Below are 18,643 nucleotides of genomic sequence, written 5' to 3'. Positions count from 1 at the left end.
GAAATTGGTTCGTTGATACTCGTAACGAAGATCCAATGCGCTTTGGCTGCAAGATTTGGTTTCTTGGACCAAGATTTCCAAGATTTGAAATCTTGATTTTCTTGATTCTTGAAATCGCTCCAAACAGCAAGATTGGGCCAAGATTCGGTTTCTTGATTTTCTTGAAAACAATAAAGTGAATCTTGATTTTCTTTTTCTTTCATGTACGCATCTAAGGCCTTACTAACAAACTCCTGAATGGTCCCATTTAGTTTGGAACGCATTTGTCGGGCCTTTGATCTCGTTATTGGGCCTTGTGGTAATTTGAGCCCATCACGTTCTTGGGCTTGGGTTGGGCCTTTGTGACTCGTATCATTCCCCCCTTCCTCAAAAAGATTCGTCCTCGAATCTGAAAAATCAAATGGGGACAAGTCAGCCACATTAAAAGTAGAACTTACATTTTATTCACCAGGAAGATCAATTTTATGGGCATTGTCGTTGATCCGCTCGAGTACTTGGAAAGGCCCATCGCCCCTTGGGTCCAACTTGGTCTTTCTTTTTGTAGGAAATCATTCATTCCGACCCAAACCCAATCTCCGGGTTCTAGGACAACCCGTTTGCGCCCCTTGTTTGCTTTGTTGGTGTTGGCATCATTTGTTTTGGCTATTCGTTGCCTAGCCTTCTCATGTAAGGATTTCACCAACTTAGCTTTCTGTTCGCCATCTAAATTAACAATGTGTTCAAGAGGTAATGGCGCAAGATCAAGCACTGTTAGTGGGTTAAAACCATAAACAAGTTCAAATGGAGAATAACCTGTTGTAGAATGAATAGATCTATTATATGCAAATTCAACAAATTGTAGGCATTCTTCCCAATTTCTAATGTTCTTTCCCACAACATATCGTAATAAAGTCCCTAAGATCTGATTAACTACTTCAGTTTGGCCATCATTTTGGGGGTGACATGTAGTAGAATAAAGTAATTTAGTACCAAGCTTACCCCACAATACCTTCCAAAAGTGGCTAAGGAATTTGACATCTCTGTCAGAAACAATTGTTTTAGGGATGCCATGAAGTCTTACCACCTCTTTAAAGAATAAGTCTGTCACATGTGTAGCATCATCTGTTTTGTGACAAGGAATAAAATGTGTCGTCTTTGAAAACCTGTCAACAACAACAAATATACTATCTCTTCCTTTCTTAGTTCAAGGCAAACCTAAAATAAAATCCATGGATAAATCTACCCAAGGTGAAGTAGGAATTGGTAAAGGAGTGTAAAGGCCATGAGGCATGACCTTAAATTTTGCTTGTTTGCATGTAATGCACTTGGAACATACCTTTTCGACATTGGAACATACCTTTTCGACATTCTTCTTCATATGTGGCCAATGGAAGTGTTCTTGCAGTATGTCTAGTGTTTTGGCCACTCCAAAATGTCCCATTAAACCCCCACTATGGGCTTCATGAATCAATAAGTCTCTCATGGAACACTTTGGTATGCATAACCTGTTTATACGAAAAAGAAAGCCATCTACAAGATAAAACTTTTCAAAAGTAGTATGTCCACAATTCTTATAAATATGGCCGAAATCAGCATCATCATCATATAACTCCTTAATATGTTCAAACCCTAAGACTTTAGCATTCAATGTAGTTATTAAAGCATATCGTCAAGACAAAGCATCGGCAACTATATTATCTTTACCTGTTTTATATTTTATCACATAAGGGAATGTTTCAATGAATTCTACCCATCGGGCATGCCGTTTACTCAACTTACCTTGTCCCTTTAACCATTTAAGGGATTCATGATCTATGTGTATGACAAACTCATTAGGCAGCAAATAATGTTGCCATACTTGAAGTGCACGAACTAATGCCAATAGTTCTTTGTCATAAGTTGAGTAGTTTAATTGTGCACCAGTTAATTTCTCACTACAATAAGCAATTGGTTGCTTATCTTGCATTAAAACGACGCCAATTCCAATTCCTGAAGCACCACACTCAAGTTCAAAAGTATTTGTAAAATCAAGTAATTTAAGAAGAGGAGCATAACACAACTTAGCTTTTAAGGTCTAAAAAGCCTTTTCTTAGGTTTCACCCCATTTGAAACCCACTGATTTCTTTATAACTTCTGTTAATGGGGTAGCAATAGTAGAGAAATCTTTCACAAATCGTCTATAAAAACTAGCTAAACCATGGAAAGATCTCACCTCAGTTACCGATTTAGGAGTCGGCCACTCCTTGATTGCCTTAACTTTGTCCTCATCGACATGAATACCTTGAGCACTAACTATGAAACCTAAGAATATTAGTTTATCACAACAGAATGTGCATTTTTCAAGGTTGGAGTAAATTAAAATATCATCAAAATAAACCATTACAAATTTACCCAAGTGAATCCTTAAAACATGATTCATTAATCTCATAAATGTACGAGGTGCATTAGTAAGGCCAAAAGGCATAACTAACCATTCATACAATCCAAATTTTGTTTTAAAGGTTGTTTTCCATTGAATTTGAGGATAACCGCTTTTTAAATCAATTTTTGTAAACATAATTGAACCATGTAATTCATCAAGCATATCATCGAGTCTAGGAATTGGATGTCGATACTTTACCGTTATTTTGTTGATTGGGCGGCAATCAACACACATTCGATACGTACAATCTTTCTTTGGTACCAATAAGACAGGAACAGCACAAGGACTTAGGCTCTCACGAATGTACCCTTTTTCTAGTAATTCCTCAACTTTCCTTTGCAATTCCTTTGTCTCATCGGGATTACATATATAGGCTGGTCGATTAGGTATTGAAGCTCCGGGTACTAAGTCAATTTGATGTTCTATCCCTCGTAAAGGTGGTAAACCTTTAAGGGCCTCACTAAAAACATCCTCATAATCCTGCAAAAGAGACTGAAACACACTAGGCAAATTTTCGTTAATGTTAGATAAAGATAAATAATTTTGCCTAAACCTCACAAGGATACAAAGCTGTTTATTGAGTAGGGCTTTCCTCACATCTTTTTTTGTTGCCAACAGATTTTTTTCTCTTATTTTACCACTTGTGGATTCACTCACCTTTGGGCTTTTTAAATTTTGACTTTTTCCACTACTAGCCTCTTTTCTCTCTGTCTTTTGTACTTGTCCTTTCCTCCTTACTCCCTCACAAAATTTCATCATCTTCAATTGATCTTTATATACATCAGTGGGATTTAAAGGAGAAAAAGTGAATTTTCTACCTTTAAACACAAGGGAGTATCGATTAAGCTTACCTTGGTGTGTAACATCACGATCAAATTGCCAAGGTCGTCCAAGGAGCAAGTGTGTCGCATGCATTGGGACCACATCACACCATACCTCATCCTCGTAATTTCCAAGCTTAAAAGTGATCAATGACTATTTTGTAACTTTAACTTCTGAGCATTCATTAAGCCACTGAAGGTGATACGGCTTAGGGTGCTCGATACAAGGTAACTTTAAGGAATCCTCCAAATAGCTGCTAACTACATTCGAACAACTCCCACTATCAATAATAAGTGAGCATAAGTTACCTTTTATAAAACACCTAGAATGGAAAATATTGGTCCTTTGGTTATCACAATCGTCTCCCATTTGGATGTTAAGGGTGCGGCAGACTATCATCTTATTTTTTTTCTTTCTTTTTTTTGAAATACCTGTAAAACAAATACTCAACACTCAAAAGAAAAATTAGCAAACCTCACCGTTAGTCACTCAAAAAGAAAAATCAAATTCTCAATGAGGTAGAATTCAGTCTTGTGAGTTCTTTAGTAGAGTCTATATCAACCAATTAGAAAGTGTATGAACCGAAACTACCAAAGAGTCCTAATTTGCACTAAGATGCCAAAAACTGACGAGACACCAATTAATTTGTGTTGCACCGAGGAAGAATTGCGCACACCTTAAAATCCTACTAACACAAGAAACAAGAAGGTGTTAGATAGTGTAAAGGAAGAATAAAGGCAAACAAATGAAAACCTACAACTAAGAATCAATAAAAATTGCTGAAATCGAAAAGCCCGAAAGACTGCGGAGTAACTTAACAACTTTGTTCAAGGTGTTCCCGATCTCCAAAAATCACAAAATTAAATATTGAATGTCATTAAATATTTAATTTTTGATCTGAAAAGTTTGGGAACCAAAATCAACCCGCTGAATCTTTTTTTAAATTTTTATTGGATTTCATCTTTTTCAATTTTTTTGACTTTTTCGACTGACTTTTTTGCGGGACATATTTTTTTATATTCAATCATAGTTCCAAAAATATTTATGTAAAATTTCAGATCAATCGGACAAGGTTTACCCAATCAAATGATTTTTTTTCGAAAAACTTTTCTGGGTAAAACTGCTGATTGTAGTTTCAAAAATAGAGATCAGTTTAGAAATCAACAAAGAACACCCAAAACGCCCAAAATCTGATACCAAATGATAGAGGGTTGCGCGCGGACCAAGATCGAGTTGCCAAGTTACGAGAAATCTCCTACGAGGCTCTAAACGAACAGATTTGAAACGAAACAGAAATTAAAAGATTAGAACTTTAAATTTCCAGATCTGGAATAAAAATCCCCAAACGAGCAAAGAATCAAATTGAGAATAGGAATAAGTGTTAATAAAGGTTCTTGGGGAATCAAGAACATGTAATTGAACCCCAAAGAATACTCCAATCTGCCGAATCTGAAAAGAAAGACACAAACAGCAAGTTAAATTTCCCCAAAATTCCAGCAATCAAAACAACCAAAATTGAAAAGAAGAAATCGGCAAGAACAAGGAATTTAGGGATTTTGAACGAATTTTGCTTCCAAGAACAAAAGGACCGATCCGATATTTAGTAAAGAAGAGGGCGAATCAGATTTGGAATACTTTGGAATGCCTGAAACGCAACAAGAACAGCAAACAAAGTGATTAAATAAAATCGACACAAGCGAATTTAAAAGAAAAAATTGACAAGAAGAAATTAAAAATAAGTCCTAAGAAGCCTTGAAATCCGAAGATATCACAACTCCTTGAACGGCTCTAATCTCCCTCCAAAGGAATATCAATGGCAAGAAGAAGGTGAAGATGGCTCCCACAATCAAAAGATTGTTAAAACAACTTCTAAAGAAAACTCAAGAGAGAATTCTTGGAGAAAAACTCAAGGAGAATTCTGCACTTAAACAAATCTGAAATTTTTAATACATTTGAGAAGTGAATAACAAGGTGGCCGGCCAAGCCTTTATATAGGCCTCTCAAGTGTTTTCCTAATCTAATTAGAAAACTAAAAATAAAAAAAACTCCTAATTATTTTAATATTTAAATGGAAATTCGGCCAAGGGCTTTTAATTGGGCCTCTTGGATTGAATATCTACATAAAAATTTAAACTAAGTATTTAAAAAATAAAACTTTACAAATTGGGCCACTTTGACAATTTGGCCTGATTTTCAAGTAAGTATGGTTTGTCTTCTTGTTTGGGCTTGGAATCATCTTATTGGGCCTTGCCTTCAAGAACTTGGGCTTGTATTCCATCTTTTATCGAAATTGGTTCGTTGATGCTCGTAACATCCAATGCGCTTTGGCTGCAAGATTTGGTTTCTTGGACTAAGATTTCCAAGATTTGAAATCTTGATTTTCTTGATTCTTGAAATCGCTCTAAACAGCAAGATTGGGCCAAGATTCGGTTTCTTGATTTTCTTGAAAACAAGAAAGTGAATCTTGATTTTCTCTTTCTTTCATGTACGCATCTAAGGCCTTGCTAACAAACTCCTGAATGGTCTCATTTAGTTTGGAACGCATTTGTCGAGCCTTTGATCTCGTTATTGGGCCTTGTGGTAATTTAAGCCCATCACGTTCTTGGGCTTGGATTGGGCCTTTGTGACTCGTATCAACTAATTTTTCAAATGTCAACCCTAGCTCAAAATAACAGTAGAAATAGATAAACCGAGCTACGAAAATCTCAAAAATGCGAAGAACATTAAAAACGGGGCTAGAATGCACTTACTATGAGCTTGAAGGAGTAAAGAAACCCTAGCTATGGCTTCTTTCAATTTTTGACAGCAACAAAGATGATGAACCCCATTTTTACATCTTTTTCCCATTTTAATTTTATTTATTTACTAAATGACTAAAATGCCCTTACTTAAAAAAAATATTATTTCACTTATTTCATGTCCATTTTGTCCATTACTAACTAATGATCTAATTACTACATAAGGACCCCTAATTTTTAATTCCATAACAATTAAACACCTTTAACATATGGAACTCAACTTTGCACTTTTGACAATTTAGTCCTTTTTACTAATTTGAGTGCTCAAACGTCAAAATTTTTTAACGAAATTTTCACGAAATATTTTTGTGAAGTTGTATACCATAAAAATATAATAATAATAAAATTTTCCTCATCGAATTTGTGGTCCCAAAACCACTGTTCCGATTAGACCCTAAATCAGGCTGTTACAAGCATTTTGAATATTAGGGTTGAAAAGAGATCTAAATGTAAAGGTCAACAATTATGTTTGGTTTTTAGTTTGTCTTTATTGAATGACAAACTAATGTTATTTTCATAATTGAATTTGTTATACGTAATTAACAACGTTGGAATGTCAAGGAATAAAGATGAATTGAACGATGGATAATGGTTTTGGTTTGTCCTCTCGTAACTTGACTTTAGTTTATATTTAAATAAATGATTAATTATAATAAAATATTACGATATCAAACTCAATTCGAGGTATGTATAAATTTCATCAATTGAATCGATTGGATCACGTCTAAAACGTGTATATATATGTTTGTGACAATGAGATTGCATTGAAATAATGTCATGTTAATTTAACTATAGTGTGTTTCAATGATTGTTAATAATAAATAACTTTGTTCCTATTTATATAGAAATAAGTGTATATTGATTGTTTATAAATAGTAAATTGTTGTGACAAGTTTTACTTTGTTAGGAAGTAATATGATAAGATTGTAAGTATTATTTGAATTGATAGTTGTTACTATAAGATGTGGATAACTCGATGAGGTCGAGATTATGATATTAATCTTTTCTATTATGTTTTAAAATTGAATATTAATTGACGGAATCATGCCCGGTAAGAAGTGATATGACGATAAGTACACATGAGATATTTAAGTAAAGATGGTGTAATTTGATTGAGTATAAGTGATGAAAATTATAAACGACATGTGGTATAATTGTATTTGACTTTAAATGTTATTATGCATTAATAATTTGAGTACAGTTTAAATGATATGATTATCGGTAAATGTTATTAAATTATAAGATTAAAATGTAAGATTGTGATGTTATTCTCTTTGTAATATGATTTGATTATAATAGTAAAGGAAAATACCCTATTAATGATGTTGGATAAGGTTATAGGTATAGTTGACATGCTATAGGGTTTTTGATAGGTGGGAGATCTAACATTGAGTGCGTATTATATTTCGGTAGTTCTCTAATACCATGGGGGTCGAGAACGTATCACTAGCTCAAATTCCTTGAAGGTACGAGTGTATTCTAGTGTAGTTGGTAAGATCAGTGCATTTATGCTTGACTAGCAGTTCGATGCGTATATTGGTGCGTTGGTGGTTTGAATTGTATATTCGTCCTCAAATCCAAGTCAGTTAATAGAGACCGTAATAATAATAAAAATATGAATTATACATGGTAAATGATCATGTTATAAACATGAATGTTGAGATTATTAGTGTTATAAGAAATGAGACGCTAATTCTCTGAGGGTGCATCGATATTATTAATAGTTAAAAATATAAAACAAATGTCCCGGGGTGTTTTAAGAATTGGATAACATGGAACTTATGTGATTGTAAGATTAATGCAAAGCTGATAATATGAGATTCAATGATTTCTATCTATGTTGCTTAATTATGTTACAAAACATATAATTATATATATTCATTTCAAATTATGTTAGCACTACTGAGTATTTAATACTCAGCGCACTATTGTATTTGTTTCTATGTGCAAGTCTCGAACAATTTAGTAGATAAAAATCGTAAAGCATCCGATGTCAGTAACTCAACTCAACTCGGATCAAGTCTGTACTTCTTTCGTATGTAATTTATAATTAATGGCATGTACCTAGATTGAGTCTTGTGTTTAAGAGCCACTTTGCATGACTTGGTATGTTTTGGCATCAATTGTGTCTTCAAGTATTTTAAAGTTAAGTTTGGTTAGCTAAATTTTGATGTTAATATAGTTTGGCTTGTTTGATGACTTGTTCAATTATGCTTAGTGTTGATGCATGAATGGTGTAAATTGTATGTGTAGGTCCATCTAGAATGGTCAATTTGATGAATGATGAATTGGTATAATGTTGGTATAAGAAAAATGTGTTAGGGACTTCTTTCAAGAGTGTTTGGAAGTGATACATAGGTAACTTGACCTTTTGGTCTCAAGATAGTGGAAACATGTCTCGAGACACTCTAAAAAATTAAAAAAATAATTGTGCATTTTTTAATTTAGGTCTCGAGACATACAATGTCATGTTTTGGGACAAGTGACCTTTCATCTCAAGACAAGTACACATCGAACCTAAAATAGTGTTGACGTGTTCTTAGGTTTTGAGACAAGAACTTCATTCCCGAGCCACCCAAACATTGAAGTTAAATTAGGAAAACAGGGAAAGTGTGTCTCGAGACCAATCTTGAGACATGAAGAGCCTAGACTGAGGACTTGTACCGTAACATCTCAAGACATATCATCATCAAAGAAAAAAATACTTAAATAGAGAAGTTCTATCTCGAGACACACTATTGGATTTTGATATTTGAATTCGGATTCGAGTCCTGACTCCTTTTTTGACTTATGTAACCTGAGACTTGATAAATGAGATATTATATATCTTTAATTCATGTCTTTGGATATAAATAATGATTGATTTGATTTGAATGATAATTACATGATGAATTTGAAATGTTGCACTAAGTCAAGGTTGCTTCCGCAATCAAATGTGACCTCGATCCAAAGGATTAGATAGACTCGACCTGATCCAATTCTCCAAGTATGTTTCTCCAAGTGATATGATCTTCATTGATAAGCTAGATATATTCCACGATCTTAGGTCAACCCAAAAATATGGTTCAACAAATTACCAGTCCTTAAATATGGAAAGTCATTGTCTATTGCAGTGGTAAAGGAAGTGAGCACTTTCTTAAGCACATATCAGTCATTCCATATTTTTCAACAACATATTTACAAGTTAAAGATGAATAAAATAAAGCTTTAATTTTTTTTTCTTGATTTCTTGCTTCTTAGAGTGTTTTTGAAGTATATTTATACCAATTGTTTCTAACCCTATATAGACGTTGGAAACAAAATATAATCGTCGGAGGTTTTTTTTTTTTTTTTTTTTGATTTGCTAGATGCTGGAGCTGATTGATGGTTATCTTTCGAAGAGCATTCTTTTTTATAAAAGTATCGATATCAAAATCACATTCTAACTTCGAAAGAATTTGATCAAATACATTTTTATTGATACTTTGCAAAAACTATCGATGTCTCAAGAAAAATTATTGATACCTTTTTCAGTATTGATACCAAAATAGCTTAGTGACTTCGAAGGAATTTGAGTAAACATATTTTTATCGATGATTTGCAAAAGGTATCGATACCTACAAAATATTATTGATACATTTTTCGGCATTGATATGAAAAATGACATTCAATGTAAAATTTAGATAAATTCATGCTGGTAACTGATGATGGCGGAAGACAGTAGCAACAACGACGATCTATTAGATTCTGGAAAAACGTTGGAGAGAAAGATGAAGATGAACTTGGGGAAAGAGAGGGACCAACGAAGATGAAGGAGAAAATAAAAAAAAATCTTTTAATATAATTTAATATAAAATATTGTTTCCACATTTCAAAAAAAATGAAAATAAAATATTTTAAATACTTTAATATAATTTAATATAAAATCTTATTTAAATATTGATATTAAATTATTATTTTATAGAAAATATTATTTTTTAATATTAAATTAATGCGGGAAATGCATTAAAATATTAAAAGGAATATTCATCATTCCACCAACTGTGCAGTAAATTTTAAAAGAATTATGAATGATTAAAAAAAAAAAGCGCCAGGTTGATTGAAAAGTCACGTCGATGGATTTACAACAATTTGCCTGTCGATCTAGAAATACATATCCACAAATTTATTGTTGGCTTCGTATCTTAATGTTACTCGTGAGAACTCCCACCGTAACTATCCTCTATTCTATATCTACCCATAAATCAATCTGACCGATTATTATTACCATGAAAAAACACGTTACAAGACCTAAGCAGAATGTGTTGTATACAGACAAATAAAACATGAACTATTACCACGAAACAAATACATTATATGTATTGGTAGATGAGGAACAAATTGTCATGTAACATTCATAACTTTCAATTTATAAACGTGTACATTGGACCAACTCCAGAGTCCAGAATAGAATAGAATAGAAGATAAATGGTAATAAATTTTGAGACGGCCTATATCCAATCCCCTCCCCACATTGGCAAGGAATTAATAAATACCTTCAAACTTAAGGAATACATACCCCCAAAAATACACAGGAACCCAAAGGAACTTAAAACAATGAAAATATAATAAAAGAATTAATAGAAAAAGAACTCTGTAAAAAAACCAAATAACAAAGGTGACATCCCCCACCCCCTATAATTATATCTACACAAGCCAAGCCACCTACCCAAAATTTGCTGCTTTGCCCATTATGAATACTCCATGCAACATAACCTAAAGAAGCAATGCATTCAGCTCAGGATACCACAAATCCCTTAAGCAACTCCCAACTCAACCACCATGGCAAATGAGATTATAACTCCAGAGCCAATGCTGCTGCTTCTTTATTCTCTCTAATCTCCTAGTCATCACAATTCAGCCCGCAAACCTCTAGTACAGGTCCATCTTTTGACACAAATGGGTTTATTCGTACCCACATGAGAGTCAAGATTGAGGCCAGCAGAATAGACCATACCAGAATAATGGTTGGCATCCGGTCTTGTTTCCCAAGCAAACCCTTGAGGAAGGGGTAAAGGTGGATAATAACCCAAAAGGCGAAGAATAGTCGCCCAAACAATGGGCCCCAAGAATCATACCCATTATTGATGGCATCTGAGATTCCAACCACGACACCAATAATGTTTATGACCAATAACGTGGTAGGAGGGATGAGCAAGGATGTCCACTTGAAGAGGTAAAGCTCGGAAAATTCACCGTCATCTGCTGCTTTAGAGGTTACAGTGAAGCTTGTACTGACACCAGCCAGAACCTTTAGTAAACCTTGAAAGAGGGCAAAAAGATGTGATGATACACCTCCAATCACCCAGAACTGCTCATTCCTCCACCAGTCATCAATTCCAACGCCACCCCACTGCATCTCAAGAATACCAGTTGCAGCAATTGATATGAAGAGTGCCATGAATATTAGACTGGCATAATTACTAATCTGCAAATGAAATCAAGGAATTCCATGTTAGACAAGGTCCTAGTCAATAGGAAACTAAAAATCAACAGAGTATGACTTGGGGTGCACCATAATCCACCATCAACAAAGAAACTAACGTTTAAGCAACATGATTCTCTTTCCTGAGGCTACAAAGTTAAACATTACTAAAGAAAAAGTGAAATTCATATGAAAAATAAACCACTGGAAAGATATAGTTCAAAATCATCTAAATCACGATATAATTATAAGGTTGACCAATTGGTAACTCAACTCATCTACAGCTTCAATTACGGTTCTGGCATGGACATACAGACATTTCAGGTTTCAACTTTCAAACAGATCTCACTGTTGTGATATCAATTCAAAATGAGTCAACAGGAATAAAGTTCACTCTGAAAGCTAGATTAAATGCTAGAATAGAGCATAAAGCAAGACCATTAGTTCTTACCTCAGGAACAATAAACTTCCCAGTAAGGAGACAGATAGCTGGAAGGGTACAGTAAACAAGCAATGGAATTGAGGTCCATGGATATACAACTGAGTTTATGTATGAAAATCGTTCCAACCATTTCAATCCACCCCCATATCCATACCAAATGGGACAATGTCTGCTCAAGAAAATTTCGACAGATCCAAGAGCCCAACGAAGAACTTGGTGAAGACGATCTGAGAGATTAATAGGAGCCGAACCCTTAAAAGCAGGTCTCTTAGGTATGCAGTACACAGATCGCCAGCCATGACAGTGCATCTTGAATCCTGTTAGGATATCCTCAGTAACAGAACCATAAATCCAGCCAACCTGATTTGCAAGTTGAAAATTGGATGATCATGAGATATTAACAAATTATAACGTGCCTATATTAGTATTCAGATTGATTTTGGTTTACTTACTTCCTTTCCCCATTCTGTTTTATCTTCATAACCACAACTTATGACTTGGATTGCTTCGCTAAGTAATGATGCAGGGCTCGCATTTTGAGGAATTCCACCATCCTCCAGAAGAGTGGAAGCCACAAACACAGGAGACTGACCAAACTTCTTCTCCAATTTAACTTGTGAAGCTTCAGATGACTTCAAAGTGTTTGACTCTGACAGTGTTACACACATAAATTCCAGTTTAGAGTGTTAAAATAAATAAAAGGCTGTAAGTGAACCCTTACCTGAAATTCCTTCTTCTATGTTTTCAAGAGCGTGTATCTGCTTTGAAGCTTCCCTTTGCTTAGACTTCTTCGTCTTGTCTTTCTTTTGCTTTGTTTTATTGTTCTGTCTAGAACAACAGCAGAGGCAGCAGCACCATTTTGGCAAACAATTGCAGGTCTTGCCAGGAGGCTTCTTGGTAATAGGTGCATCAAAACCATAAAGTGCTTGCCTTCTGAAAACACATCCTGTTCCAACATAAATAGGTCCTTGTATGCCATCTAATCCTTTCATGTTGATCTGATTTAGATTTAAGAGATTAGGCTTTGAAAGATAAAAGAAAATAACAGATAATTGATAGGGAAAATGAAATAAACTTACATCAAAGAACACAACATTTCGGTTTGAGTATCTATCATGCCGATCAATTCCATCAAATCTTTGAGGAAACTGCACATAACAGACTTTCTTCCCTGAAGTGGGGTCCATCATGAAACACATTGCTTCTCTAAGTGCTTTGCTATTATTAATATAGTGATCGCAATCAACGTTCAGAAGATAAGGAGCATTTGAGAGGACTGATGAGACTCGTATCTTCAACATAAACAATGAAGTACATAAGCTTGAAACCAAGTTTTAACTGCCAAAACAGTACGAAAAATAAAGAACATGTGCCTTACCAGAGCATTCATGGCTCCCGCCTTTTTATGGTGTTCAAACCCTGGCCTCTTCTCACGAGAAACATAAACTAGATGAGGTAACTCATTTCCTTCCACATCACGCACACCACTATGACCTAGGAAAACCTGTCAGGAACTAATTTAGTCAAGTGCTGCAAATAAGAACATCAATTAACTTATGAGATATCATAGTACCCCTAAATCAAAATAGCAAGGGTCAAGGAGCTCAAAGTCCATACAAATGCTGTCTCAGGATTACAGTATATCAAACAAATAATCTATCTCAAAACTAAAAATTCTAAAATACTCAATAAAAATGAGGTAGGATTAGCAAACAGCCATGCTGTAGGAGGCACCAAAAACTAATCAAGTCTTAAATCATGAACAACTATCACAAATAAAATAAATAAACCTATTTTCCCAACCAATTATTGATGAGCAAGTCTCTCCCACATGCACGGCCACAAGAAACAAATTAAATAAATAGTTAAGGTAACAAAGAATGATGCATTTCGTCAAGAATGTGTCTATCCTAAAGGTGGTGTTTTCTCTACAGTAAAGTTCCTCCATAATGCTTCAATTGCTCTCCATAACAAACACTTCAAAATATAATAATAATAATAATAATAAGGCAAGTCAGATGCAACACTATCTCACCTGAATCATGCCAGGATGGTCACGTACACAGTTTCCAGGCCATGGAGTTCCATCCTGCATTGTCCAACCATCCTCGGGAACCTTCTGTGCTGTGGATACCAGTCCATTTATTCTAACTTTAAATTCTTCATATTCTCTCTGTCCAATCAAACAATATATTCAAATAAATTAATCATTGTTATCAAAAGAAAAAATCATAATTCCTAAATTCAACCTCAGATTGATTAGAAATTGCAAAGATTTTTAGAACTTTAAATAAAATAACTTAAATAGAATACATCTTAAAATGCATCAAGAAATCATACCTTCATTGCTCGCCTTTCCCTGACAAAAGCTGGATGAACTTTGTTTTTTAGGTAGTCTATCTTTTGAGAAAAATACCACTCTGGAGCACGGGGCTCAATATTGAACTTTTTACAGAAAGGAACCCATTTCCTAGCAAATTCAGATGTCTCAGAGAGAGCTTCAAATGTGAGCATGGCAGCACCATCATCTGATACATAGCATGTGACTTTATCGACAGGATAATCAACAGCAAGGATGGACAAAACTGTATTTGCAGTGATTAGTGGAGGTTCTTTCATTGGATCCACTGTACTCACAAAAACGTCAATACTAGCTAATTCTGATAATTTCCCTTCTTTCTCATACCTGCGCATAAAGGTCAAATTAGCAAGTGGCACCATATTCATAATAGCATGAAGGAACATTAAGCATGGAGGCAGAAATCTGAATTCATGTCAAATATTCATATAGAAACATAAAACATGGTAAGTTGCCGGCACTGCTACAAACCTCAGAGACAGCCGATCAAGGTATGTTTCACGCTCTATAGGGTACCATTTTGGGAATTGATCCAGAATCCATGAAACAGCAAACCATATTTCACATATTACAGATGTCAACCACAAGCCATAAGCATCCCTAACTGGATGCAGAAGTCGATAGTGAAAAAAGAGGCCAAGAATTGCAAGACGGATTATGATAATCATTCTGTAAGGATTTATCTTGCTTGAAGGAATGGGTAGCTTCCTTGAAAGTGGTTGCCTGCCTTCATCCATCCTGAAAACAAAAACAATTTTTTAAATGATAATAGAACAATAATAGATACAAGCAAAATGTACAATTGTGCAGAATTTTAGAAACAAATCTGCCTAAAATGCCGTCAGTGATTACAAACAGTAGTAACAAAAATCAAATCATACGCTTTAACCAATCACTTACATTGGCAAATCAGCATCATCTAGCTCCTCTCCATTTCCACCATCATTCCCCCCTTCGTGCTTAACCACCTGAAGTTTGTCATTCTGCCGTTTCTTCCACTCCTCCATCCGGTCCTTCCATGCAACACTTCCATAACCATATACTGCTATATCTTTCTTAGGAACCATTGGTCTTGGTTGCACTGCAGCAGTGAAAACACTAAGGTCCAAGACTGGAGAGAATTAATTCACATTGGTAACAAGCAGAAGGATAATGACTTACAAGGTACAGCTGGATCAGTATAAGGCATTGGATGAACTCTATTTCCATGACCCATAAATGGGGGTACAATGAGAGCATGATGATCAGCAGAAATCTCCGAATGCTAAGACAATAAAAATATTGTTATAATGCAACTACTGTTTGTGTAGAGCAGTGTAAGAACTAAGAACACAGAGCATCCATAATTTGGAACCCTTACAAATACATATAAACAGGGAGAAGAGCACGGAGACTCACCTCCTCACCATAGGTCAAGAGAGGAATTTGGGAGCTAGGAGGAGAAGAATCTACTTCTGAATGTGCAGGCAATCCAGAGCCATTAGGGTGGAAACCACGGCCAGTGTTAAGGTGCCCACCGAGCATAGCCTCAGCAACTTGTTGAGGATCCAAAGCATCATAGTCGAACTCATTGTCCAGGTCATCTATGTCATCTTCTTCCTCATCACCTTCAACCCTAGGACTGCCTGCAATTCACATCACTAGTTAGGGACACTCATAAGTCATTTGGAATGCCAATGTAGCTCATACATTGCAATAACACTTTCACCTTTGATTCGTTTATATCTGGTTTTGCACTGCGGGCAAGCTTGGTTTCCTTCTCTTCTCTCATACTCATAGCAGGGTCTGCACACAGGGAAAGCACATTCGTTGCAGGCAACAAAGGGCTCCCCATCCACTGTAATCTCAATCTCATCCCCACAGATCTGACACGTTTGCCCACTCAATTCTTTCACAGACTTTATCTGATAAGAACAACAACCACAAAGAGCGTACCATCAGTACCTGATTATGAAATGCCAGAACAACAAATCCAGTGCAAACTAAAGCAGTGGTGAAAGTTCTATTTGCACAGTCCTGAAGGAGAACACTTCTCACAGAATTTAACAAATGCCTAAATGTACTAGAAGCTAACCCTGTAATTACATCAAACCTTGACCAGTTACCAATTAGAACTACCAACATTTTCATTTCAACTTAATATGTTTTGATGAAGGCAATACTTTGCAAACAAAAATAGAATTGCAGACATAAGGAATTTATTTTTTCACATCTTAGTTAATATTTTTCTGGTTATCAACACAGTGGTTCACAAAAACAGCTCCCGTTCTTATTTCCTCCTTTATGAGAGCATTGCAACTTGCAAGTTCAAATAGCTTATTAAATCATAAATACATAAGGAACTTGAACGCTACATTAAAAACTGTATAAGCTAAATCATTGAAGATTTAAATCAATATTGCCAAAAAAAATAAGCAGAGCTTAGTTCAGCATTATGACAAAATTCAAATCATCCATGTCTTAAATTCCAAAAGATTTGGAAGAATTCAACAATTTAACGAGACCAATATGTACGGCAGAATCAGAATCATATGCTTTCTTCCAGTTTGTGCCAAATTCCCAGAATCTAAAATGAAGGAATAGCAAATCTTAAAAGCAAGAAAGAAATCTGAACCAGACCTAAAAACATCAAAAATCATATAGTTAACAACCAAAAAAACCGAACTTCACCTAAAACGAAATGTAATGGAAACGCCTATTAACCAAGCAACACTCAGACAACTCTATTTTTAAACTCCCATGACGAAAAACCCAAAACCCCAAAGAAACTCAAAAGATTCAGGGGGTTTAAGGCTCAAAATGGAACAAAAAGGTATAAAATTTTGTAAATTTAGCCTCAAAAACATGTTACATTTCTAGTGAAATCCTGATCAGAGAAATGAAATTACTCGCAATTTCGTCCAATACACAGAAAGAAATACGAAAACCCATTTCATGAAACAGCAAAATTAGCAAGTGGGTATTCCTCAAATAACAAAAAAGACGTAAAAAAAAAAACTGAAGCTCTTTCTTTTTAGATTACATTACAAGTATCTTACTCTTGCATTTTCATCTGCGTTTATCAAAACAAATTCATTTCTGTTGTGAGAACCAGCAATGAGTCGGCCTCCAGTGTCCATAGCCGATTATAGCAATAAGAAACAATCCAACTCTGAAAACCCTCGGTCTCTTCTTCAGTACTGAATGAAGTCAAGTCTCAGTACCACCAATTTCCTCGAAAAGATCCAAAATTGGTCTTTTCACTTCCCATAACAAGCAAGAGAAATCGCAGCTCCACCACAAAAGAGTACCCTCCGGTGATATTATAATAATGTAATAAGATACTCGAAAAGGGGGAAAAGGAACAAACAAAGGGAAATGGGTTTTGGATTGAGAAGCAAGCCAAGTCTGCTTGGAAACCTGGCTGGTTCGGTCGCAATTTCAGAGAACGAGAATAAAAGAAAAATGGAAAGTTTTAGAGAGAGAAAGTAGTGATGAAAGTGTTGAAAATGAGGACGCGTAACGAAGAAGGAGATAACAAGCAGAAGGGGAAGCACTTCTAAAAGATAGAGAAAAGTAATAATCCCAAAAAGAAAAAAAGAAAAAAAAAGACTGTTGAGTGTTTTGTTGGCTATGGGGAAAGAATTTAGATCTGGAAGCTGGGGTCTAAGTGTTTTTTTTTAACCTTTCTTTCTTGAGTTTTTTCCTTTCCTGAGATTTTCTCTCTCTCTTTTTAAGGATATTTTGGATTTTCTTAATAAATTATTTGATCAAAAATTAAATTCTTGTTTAGTATTTATTATTACCAAAAGAATAATATTTTTTAGAAAAACCAAAGAACATTTTTTATTTTTATTGATTAATGGATTCTATTCTTTATTTCTAAAAATTAATGCAAGGGTTGACCTCTGAAATTGTTCAAAATAAAAATTATTTAGTAAATACTTGAATATTCAGTTTGTTTGTGTTAATTTGATATTGATGGTCAATCCGATGCTGACATATAGTAATCTCTTAACATGACATATGGTAGATATAAATTAAAAATTTTAAAAATCTAAATACATTTAAATGGTTGTCGTCAAAATTAAAAATTAAAATATATAAATTAATAAAATATTTGCTTTCACGTTAAGAATGAACTGAATAAATAGTTGTCCAGATACATATAAATCTAGATATAATTTTAGTAAAATTATATATTTTTATTTCTTATAAAATATCAATTTTAAGTTATTATTCAAAAATATATATAATGTAAATTTATAAAAATATATACCATTAAAAATATATAAAAAGCCTATAATATTTTAAAATATATATATAAAATACAATAAATAATATAAAATAAAATAATTAAGATTTTATAAATATATATAAATATATAAAATAACTAAAA

At 34.4% G+C, this 18,643-nt stretch overlaps 1 protein-coding gene across 1 annotated transcript; it reads right to left on the bottom strand.

Moving 5' to 3' along the window:
• Positions 1-10,333: 10,333 nt before the first annotated feature.
• On the bottom strand, positions 10,334-17,880 carry LOC105785384 (cellulose synthase A catalytic subunit 2 [UDP-forming]). The gene is made up of 14 exons (XM_012611459.2): positions 17,304-17,880; positions 15,974-16,169; positions 15,664-15,890; positions 15,427-15,529; positions 15,166-15,346; positions 14,737-15,003; positions 14,247-14,592; positions 13,942-14,079; positions 13,285-13,410; positions 12,986-13,198; positions 12,628-12,904; positions 12,359-12,555; positions 11,916-12,266; positions 10,334-11,467 (listed from the first exon to the last, which is right to left on the bottom strand). The coding sequence occupies exons 1-14, from the start codon at positions 17,382-17,384 to the stop codon at positions 10,883-10,885; spliced, it is 3,288 nt and encodes a 1,095-aa protein (XP_012466913.1). The 5' UTR covers positions 17,385-17,880; the 3' UTR covers positions 10,334-10,882.
• Between the last annotated feature and the right edge of the window lie 763 nt (positions 17,881-18,643).

The sequence above is a fragment of the Gossypium raimondii genome, chromosome 11 (assembly GCF_025698545.1).
Source record: "Gossypium raimondii isolate GPD5lz chromosome 11, ASM2569854v1, whole genome shotgun sequence".
Lineage (NCBI taxonomy): Eukaryota > Viridiplantae > Streptophyta > Magnoliopsida > Malvales > Malvaceae > Gossypium > Gossypium raimondii.
Note: the sequence above shows the minus strand (reverse complement) of the source record. Positions and strands in the feature narration are given on the sequence as shown.